We start from the raw sequence: 9,496 nt of genomic DNA, 5'->3' as shown, positions 1-9,496 counted from the left end.
TTCAGGCGGTACGGGTTTCTTACTCTTAATCATGCACACCCCCTGACACCCCCATCTCTCTCCCTTGTCAGAATTTTCCTTCCAAAACTGTAACGGCATAATCCTCTCACAGATTTCACTCCTCATGTCATAAGCGTTATTTTGCAGAGGTGAATCAGTTACCACTCTGTGTCAGAAGGATCACGCTTTTGGATCATCACATGAGGAATGGAGTTCGTGGGTAGGACTTTGAAGAAACGATTTCAAGGGTTTGGGACTTTCTCTGGTGTTGTGGAGTCATATGATTCTGCTTCTGGGCTTTTCAGAATTATTTATGAAGATGGTGATTCTGAGGAGTTAGAGCTTGGTGAGGTTGATTTGATTTTGAAGGGAATCGATGTCGATGAAGCTGATAAACCTGTAGAGAAGAGAAGACGTGGGCGGCCCAAGAAACGGCGTCGGAAAGAGGCTGGAGCTGTAGTTCGTGAAGGTTCAGGTAATTCTGTTGATAGTTTAGTGAATGATCGTTGTTCTAGGGAGGGTTCTGAAGATAACGAGCGTGGGGGATTTTCAGGAATCTTAGATAAGGAATGTGGGTTGAGTGGGAATTTGAAGGAGAGTGTCTCTGCCAACGGTAACCTAAGCGAGAGTGTTTCTGGTTACGGGGTTTTAAGGGAAAGTTTTAATTCTGATGGGTTGAATCCAAATGTTTCTTCTGATGAATTTTTGAAGAAATTTTTTTATTCTGATGAGAATTTAGAGGTAAATGATTCTGTTGGATCTGGGAAAGGAACTCAGAAGGTAAGATTTGCTTTTGATTTGAATAGTGTCTCTCTTGAAGAAACGGAGGTGGAGAATAATATTTCTGAAGGTGATTTGTTAAATAGTACTTCTGTTGAGACAATTGAAGAAAACCAGAGGAAGAAATATTTTGTTGACGGGAATCCTAAAGAAATGACTTCGCATGGAAGTTTGAAGGACGAAGTTTGTGGAGCTACGGAAGAAACCCAAGTGAATTATAGTACTGGCCTTGCGGACCAAGTGATGGGCAATACCTGTTTAGGGATGGATGATGGAGTTCAGAAGGAAGATGCTGGTCTTGGTAGAGAACTGGAGAGGGAGGCTGTTCGAGGTTTAGAATCCACCTCAGTAAAGGGCTGTACTTTTTCCATGCTTCAATTGGAGGAGGACAATTCCCATGCAGGTTCTGCAAACAAGGGGAGTGAAAATGATTTGGGATGCCCAAATAAGGAGGGACCTAGTCAGAAGAAAAGAAAAAGGCTTTCTGAAAATTCAAAGTCTACTGCAGACACTCTGCTGAGAAGGAGTACCCGCAGAGCAAGAGCTTCTTTCGCTTCAACGAATCATGCCTTGAGCACGGAGGGGTTACATGAATTCAATATGCCTGCAGTTAAAAGTGTTTCAGATGGGAATCCTGTTAGCATAGGCTGTATTGGACTTGAGGAGCCAAGCCATCTTCCTCCAAAGCTGGCGCTACCGCCTTCGTCCAAAAATCTGAATTTAGACGAGATTCCTATTCTTGATCTTTTCTCCGTTTACTCCTGTTTGAGGTCATTCAGTACTTCACTATTTTTGAGTCCATTTGACTTGGAAGCTTTTGTAGCAGCTGTAAAATGCAAGTTTGCTAATTCACTAATTGATTTTATTCACTTTTCTATCTTGCAAACTTTGAAATTGCATTTGGAGTTTCTTTCTAAGGAGGGACCTGAATTGGCTTCAAATTGCCTGAGGTATTCATTTTTCTTTCAGTTTCTTTGTCCTTTAAATTTGCAGTTGTATATGAAATTTTAGTGGTTCATGTTATTTTTTGAATTAACTTTGGGTGTAGGGTTCTTAACTGGGAGTTTCTGGACATAATTACATGGCCTGTTTTTCTGGTTGAGTACCTACTAATTCGTGATTCTAGATTAAAACCTGGTTTTGATCTATGTCAATTGAAGCTTATTGATGGTGACTACTATAAACAGCCCGCAGCTCTAAAGGTTGAGATACTTCGGTGTTTATGTGATGATGTCATTGAGGTGGAAGCCATAAGGTTGGAGCTTAATAGAAGAATGCTGTCATCGGAGCTTGATTTGGATGTTGACAGGAATATAAGTTTTGAGGTTTACAAGAAGAAGAAGGACCCAGTTGATGATTTGGGTGGTTCTTGCTTGACTCAGGAGATGGTGGTTAATGAAACCAATGACTGGAATAGTGATGAATGTTGTCTGTGTAAGATGGATGGAAGCTTAATATGCTGTGATGGTTGCCCTGCTGCTTATCATTCAAGATGTGTAGGAATTTTAAAGGATCTTCTGCCAGAGGGTGAATGGTACTGCCCTGAATGTGTGGTAGGCAAACGGGATCTCCAGAGAAAGTCACCAAGATCTCTCCGTGGAGCGGAAATTCTAGGAGTTGATCCTTATGGACGGGTATATTTTGGCAGCTGTGGCTACTTGTTGATGTAAGTCTGCTATCTAGATGCAGATTAAGAATTTCAAACATCTATTCTTGTACCCTTGTTTTTGTTTTGATTTGTTGCTACTGGTTGTTATTAATTTATTTCTTGAGCATAATAGATGCCGCTTTGGTAAGTCTATTTCAGCATCAAAGATAAATAGAGTGTAATTGTTTTTTAAGTAGCTTCTCCTAAGATTAATATTTAGGCTCTTTTAGATTTCCCTGCATGTCATTAACTTCTTAAGCATATTCGTATTTTACTGTTGTAGTTTTTTCAGTCATCTTTTTCTTTTTTATTGGGGTGGGTATTTGTGAAGTATTTATTTATTTCCTGCAGCATTGATGCCATAAGCATATTAATGTACAAGACTGGTAAATATTAATTCAATATCTTGCTGCTTGTCACCCAAAGTACTTATGCAATCACAGTGAACCCTGTGGAGCACGTGCCTAAAAGCACCAAACAATCAACTCAGAATACGGCTTTGGTTTCTTTAATTCATCTATAATTCTTGGATTCTACTTTTTGGGATTCAAGTTACATTCAGATAATCAGTTGACTATGCTATGGAGGCTTCCACTTCTCCACATTAGTGTTGCAGTCTCCAACAATGTTACACTTGCACTCTTGCATTTGGAAAACTGCACTTGCTAGTCAAAATCTGATAGACCCATTAGAGAGGACTTTGATTTATTCTTCTCTTGGGTCTTCCCATCATCTGACCTTGAGAAAACTTTGGTATAGCAATAATAATTGAAACCTTTAAGATAAAGGCCCAAAGAACTGCCTAGCACTTGACCTGTTTAACACCTCCACCAAGCAAGTTTCCTATTTTGAGGGGAAGAGAAAAAGTTAAAACAAATTCCCGTCTCTCAAGATGTTCTTGGAGAGCAATATAACAACAACTCAGCCTTTCCCTAACTAAATGTGTCAGCTACATGGATCCTTGCCCTCTTATCAGCTCAATTTGACTTCATACTTGATACAAGAACTAAGTATTGCATGTCTTTCCTCACTACTTCTCCTAAAGTCATTTTAGGTCTGCCCCTAGCTCTTTTAGATCCTTCAATCTGAATCAAATCACTCCTCTGTACTTCAGCATCCCAAGGCCTTCGTTAAACATGGCCTTGCCACTTAAAATGACTTTCTCGTAACTTATCATGCATCAGAGCTACACCCAACCAGCTCTAATATGATCATTCCTTACTTTTTTTTGTGTGAATAGTAAATGCATTAAAAGAAGGGAGAGAAAATATAGCCCCAAAAGGGAAATTACAAACCCTATTAGGGATACAAAAAAGCCCTTAAAGGGCACCAATTAGGGCCCCCATGGCCACAAAGAACTTTTATAGCCCAGCCCAGATGCCCAACCAGAGGGGAAGGGCAAATCGGTCCTAACAAGGAAGAGAACCACAAACCCTAACTCTAACATCTAACACAATAGTTCCTAGTGGCCAACACGAAGGAGCACCGTCGGAGAAGAGGCAGCCATGGAGGAGGAGCGTTGGCCTTGCGGCATAGTTGTCACTGCATCATGGCGACCCAATGCGGGGGAGGGGTGGCTAATCGATTTGGTGATGAATCACACGATATGGTGTTGCCATGGCGATCGAATCGCCCATGTGTTATATTTTACTTTCCCTATTTTCTAAAGATATTTAGTATGTTACAATATATACATTATACCCTATGACATAAAATGGACATTAAGCAACTTCAAGTCATAAAAAATCAACATAGTCACATTCACATCAAGTCATCAAAAACCAGCATGACTTATTGACATTTAGAGAAATGCTCTTGTTCTATAATAAGTTTGATTGGGCAAATGATTTTACTTTTACATGAGACTTTTTGTATTATGTATAACACAAAACTAGCTTTTCAACAAGTCTTAAGATTACTTAAATTTGAGTTGTTATAACAGATTATGTTCCAAACTTATTTTAAAGTGTGCAAATGCTATTAAATCGTCTGACTGGAAATAATTTTATGGACATCAAAACAAAATATTGTTTTATTGAACTTTTAGTTTTTAGCAATGTATTACCATGATAAAATTTATAAAATTTTCAGAATTGAAAAAAAACTCTAGCATTTGAAAGTTGAAAATCGCCCTACAACAAAATATCCAGTTTTTGTTCTTGGATTGGGGGGTTGACTTTTTTATCTTTTTGGAATTTATTTTTAAACTATTTTTATTAGATTCAAATATGGGGTATTTGCTTATTTATGAATAATATTTTAAGTAAATATAAAAACATTTATTTAAATGATATTTAACATAAATAAGTGCCAAAACATAAGGCGGCATACAATGCAATATGGCGACAGTTGCCTAGGCCCTAGGCAAACCGTATGGCCTTGGCCAAGAGGGTAGCTGGCCTAGTAGACGGGGTCTCCTAAGCAAAATTGGCACCAACCTTTCTAAGGGCAATGGTGGAGTGGCTATTGACCAAGAGCAGCCCGCCAGCTGGTGTCAAAGAGGCTATTGCCGATCGGGACAAAAGTCCAAACCAACAGATTGAAGGCAGGTTGCTGGCAGGCAGACAACGAGGGTTGAGGCAAATGCAACAAGTAGGCGGACAGACCCAGTGAGCTTGGCATCTGGAAGGACGGGCAACCTTGAAAGGGTGATGACCAACGGGATGGCAAGCCAAGTGAGAGTGGCATCCAAAAGGGGATGCAGGCATGGCGAGCAGCTAACGAGAGGCAGAAGTAGAGGAGCAGACGAGCCAGTGGATAGAGCAAACGAGCCTAATGGCAACTAGAAGGGTGGATAGAAGCAGGCCTGATGGGAGAGGCGTCCAGGAGGGCTGTAGGCTTGGCGGGATGGTGACCGGGAACTAGCTAGCCTAGAAGGGCCTGACACTAAGTAATCTACTAGCCAAGCAGGGCAGGCAGCCAGTGGGAAGACGAGTTGAGCAGTTGCAGTAGCCTCAACACCGATCGAGAAGACCAACACTAGCAACCGCGGGTTAAGAAGGGAAAGGGAGTGGAGGATGAAGAAGGGAGAGGGGATTGAGAGATGTAGAGAAGGGGAAGAATAGAGGTGGAGTGATGGAGGGAGAAGAGAAGAGAGAAGAGAGAAGAGAGAAGAGAGAAGAGAGGGAGAGAAGGAGAAAGAGAGAGGGGGAGCAGCCCAGCCTTACACGACCGACAACGAAGGTGGAGGTGGAAGATTAATGTCCTGCAGTTGCGGTTACAGGATGTGTTTGCGATTGTAGTGGTAGTTGATCGGAAGAAAGGAAAGGGAGTGGTGGAGGAAGAAGGGAGATAGAGAGAAGAAGAAAAGGAAGAAGGGAGAGGGGAAGGGGAGATGTAGAGAAGAGGAAGAAGAGCGGTGGAGGAGGGAGTGAGGGAGAAGAGAAGAGAAGAGAAGAGAGAGGGAGAGAAGGCGAAGAGAGAGGAGAGGGGGGAGCAGTGCAGCCTCACATCCATGTTGCTCCAAGCGGCAGCCTCCTTCTTGTTGTTTCTGTTGCTAGGATTTTGCGGGAGAGATTTTTTGGGGAGGATTAGGGGCTTTCAATCATTCCTTACTTTATCCTTCCTAGTTTTACCACTCATCCATTTCAACATCCTCATCTCTAGTACAACAACAATAACAACAACAACAACCTCAACAACAAACTAAGCCTTATCCCAACTTAATGGGGTCGGCTACATGGATCCAACAAAATAAAGTAGGGAAAAACTTAGGTCTAAACAGAAAAAAAGGGGGAATGAAGAGATGCATAAATGAGGGGAGGGAAATGAGATGAGAAGTGAAAATGAAGATTGAAGTAAAGAACAAATGAAAGGGGAAAGTAAGAGGAAAGAGGCATAGCCCAACAAGTCAGGAGAATTTCCGCTAAATGGGATCGGCAACATGGATCCTTGCTCTCCAATAAGCTCTAACGAAGGTCATACTTGGTACAAGACCCAAACTGTGCATGTCATTTCTCACTTCTCCTGTGGTCATTTTAGGCCTGCCCCTAAGCTCTTTTAGCTCCATCAATTGGAATTATATCACTCCTCTTTATTGGGGAGTCCCTAGGCCTTCGTTGAACATGACCATACCATCTCAAACGACTTTCTCGAAGTTTGTCATTGATCGGCCAACTCCCAGATCAGCTCTAATATATTCATTCCTTATTATAACCTTTCTAGTTTTTCCATATATCAATCTTAACATTCTTATCTCTGTTACACAAAGCTTTGCAATATGACACTTCTTAACCACTCAACCTTTTTTGCCCCATACATCATAACCAGTTGTACAACAGTCCTATAGAACTTTCCTTTAATATTTAAAGTGATACGTTGGTCACACTATACTCTGGTCGTGCCTCTCCACTTCATCCATCCCACTTTAATTCTTTGTGAACAATCATCCTCTATGTCATCGTCTTTATTTATAATTGATCCTAGATACCTAAAGGAGTCACTTTGCATTATCTCTCTTTACTCAATCCTCACCATGCCATTAGCCATTATAGTGTTATGAAAATTACACATTATATACTCTATCTTCGTTCTACTAATCTTGAAGCCTCTTGTTTCCAAAGTTAATCTCTATAGTTCTAGTTTAACATTAATTCCTCACTTTGTCTCACCCACCAAAACAAGATCATTAGCGAAGAACATACACCACGGGACCTCGTCTTGGATGTTCTTCGTTAGCTCATCCGAAATAAGTGCAAATAGATAAGGTCTTAAGGTTGATCCTAATGCAACCCAATTGTAATTGGGAATTCCTTGCCTTGACCTCCCACAGATCTCATACTAGTCACCACGCCCTCACATATTCTTTGTTTATCTCCACATATTTACTCGGCACTCCTCTCTTCACTAGGAAATGCTAGATTAAGTTTCTATGGACTATGTTATAGGCTTTTTTCAGGTCAATAAAGACCATATGGAGATCCTTCTTGATATCTCTATACCTTTCCATGAGCCTCCTTAATAAGTTGATAGCTTCTATCATGTGTCTACCTGACATAAAGCTAAATTGGTTAACTGAGATACGAGTCTGTTTTCTCAGGCGGGCTTCAATAACCTTCTCCCAAAGCTTCGTAGTATGCTTATAAGCTTTATGACCTTCCAACAATCTGACATTTCCTTTTTTTCATAATCCTGTTACATAGATTGGTTAATCGATAAACCCCCCAAACCCTAGGGTTTTCCACACTTAAATTGGAATCTCATATGGGCTTGGTGTTTTGCCAGATTTCATCTTTCTTAAGGCTTCTTTAACCTTGCCACACTAACCTTTTGCGCACATCTATGACGTGTGATATCTTGTTGAATAGTGCAAATGTCTGGGTCATTTCTACTCGAATTATCTTTATTTAGTAGGTCACAAATATATTCATACCATCTCTTCACAATGTCCTCATCCCTTACCAACACTCTTTCATCTTCACCTTTGATACACCTCACTTGGTTGGAATCTCTACTCTTCTTTTCTTTCAACATAGCTATCTTATATATAGCCTTTTCCCCTTCTTTCGTGTTTAGATTGATATAGAGATCCTAATATTTCTTCGACCTAGCCATTCCCACAGTCTTCCTTGCTTCGTTTCTAGCATTATAATACCTCTTTTTATCCTTTGTTACTTTAGTCCTTTGTCATGTCTTAAAATATTCTTTCTTAATTTTAATGGCTGCTTGAACCTTATCATCCCACCACCAAGTCTCTCTAGGGGTTGGACACCTACCCTTTGCTTCCCCTAGCACATCTTTGGCAATCCTCTTTATACAAGTCATCATCTCGTTCCACATCTCATTAGTGTCCCCCTCAAAGTCCCACTTCCCTTGTTTGAACGCTATACCATATTATCAGTAAATGCATTTAGGGACTCTCCTTTTAATTTCCACCACTTTATCTTAGGGTATATAGGCTCCCTCCTCCTATGCTTCTGAGCACTGAGGCGCAAATCCATGACCACCAGTCTATTTTGGGTAGTTAGACTCTCCCTAGAGAAAAACTTACAATCCTTACACAACCTTCTGTCTGCCTTCTAGTTAGGAATAAATGTATTTGGCTGGTGTGATTCTTGCTTTTCTAGATAACTAAGTGCTCCTCTTTTTTTCCCCAAAGAAAGTGTTCACAATGGATAGGTCATAAGGACTGCAAAGTCTTAGATTGAGGTCCCTTCTTTGTTCCTGACCCCAACCTCGTATCTTCCATGGATTCCTTCATAATCTTGACAATCTCTCCCAACATGTCCGTTCAAATAACCTCCAATAATAATTGATTCCTCATCTCTGCTACATTGAGTTATTTACATGATGTTTCTTAACTGTTGGCGAAACCTTGCAAATTGGGACTACTTCTAGTTGGTACTACAAGTCTACAACTGACAAGCGGTAAGAGAAACCTAAAGGTTTCCTTTATTGCAACATACTCTATAGCCAACTCGTACCCCTACATTTCGTGTGACTTTCCTATAAAATTTTCATTGTTTTAAAGGAATACATTAATCACACAACAGTCCAGGAGCACCTCTCCAGTTCATCCATCCTATCTTGATTCTTTGTGAAACATTATCCTCTATATCACCTTCTTTATTTATGACTAAGCCCAAATACCTAAAATAATAACTTTACGGAATCTCCCTCTCATCAATTTTCTTCACTTCATTATCAGTCCTTGTGTAACTAAAGTTACAAACCATATACTCTGTCTTTGTTCTACTTATCTTAAAACTTTTTGATTCTAATGTGGATCTCCATAATTCCAACTTGGTGTTAATCATTGCTTTTGTCTCATCCGCCAAAACAATATCATCAACAAAGGGCATAAACTAAAGAACCTTATCTTGAATGTCTCTGGTTAATTCATCCATAATATGCGCAAACAAATAGGGGCTTAAAGCTGATTTTATGTAACCCAATTGTAATTGGGAATGTACTGCCTTGACCCCCAATAGTTCTTACACTAGTCACCACACAATCATACATTTCTTTAATTATTTCTACATATTTACTTGGAACACTTCTATCTTCTCTAGTACTTGCTAGAACATTAATATCATAAAAAAAAAATGTTCTTGCAAAGTGAAAATTGTG

The 9,496-nt window shown here is 40.1% G+C and overlaps 1 protein-coding gene across 2 annotated transcripts in view; it reads left to right on the top strand.

The window, feature by feature from the left end:
• The window catches only part of LOC122063551 (DDT domain-containing protein PTM-like), a 29,881-nt gene continuing 20,385 nt past the window's right edge, over window positions 1–9,496 (top strand). Inside the window, exons 1-3 of one of the 2 annotated variants that reach the window (XM_042627256.1) lie at window positions 1–1,730; window positions 1,829–1,877; window positions 1,968–2,446. In XM_042627256.1, the coding sequence (XP_042483190.1) occupies window positions 208–1,730; window positions 1,829–1,877; window positions 1,968–2,446 (2,051 nt within the window). In that variant the 5' untranslated portion in view covers window positions 1–207. Of the gene's footprint in view, window positions 1,731–1,828; window positions 2,447–9,496 lie in introns of both variants that reach the window. The other variant, XM_042627255.1, reaches the window with a different exon arrangement.

This window comes from Macadamia integrifolia, unplaced genomic scaffold, assembly GCF_013358625.1.
Source record: "Macadamia integrifolia cultivar HAES 741 unplaced genomic scaffold, SCU_Mint_v3 scaffold1351, whole genome shotgun sequence".
NCBI classification, from domain to species: domain Eukaryota; kingdom Viridiplantae; phylum Streptophyta; class Magnoliopsida; order Proteales; family Proteaceae; genus Macadamia; species Macadamia integrifolia.
This window is presented reverse-complemented; position numbering and strand designations above follow the sequence as displayed.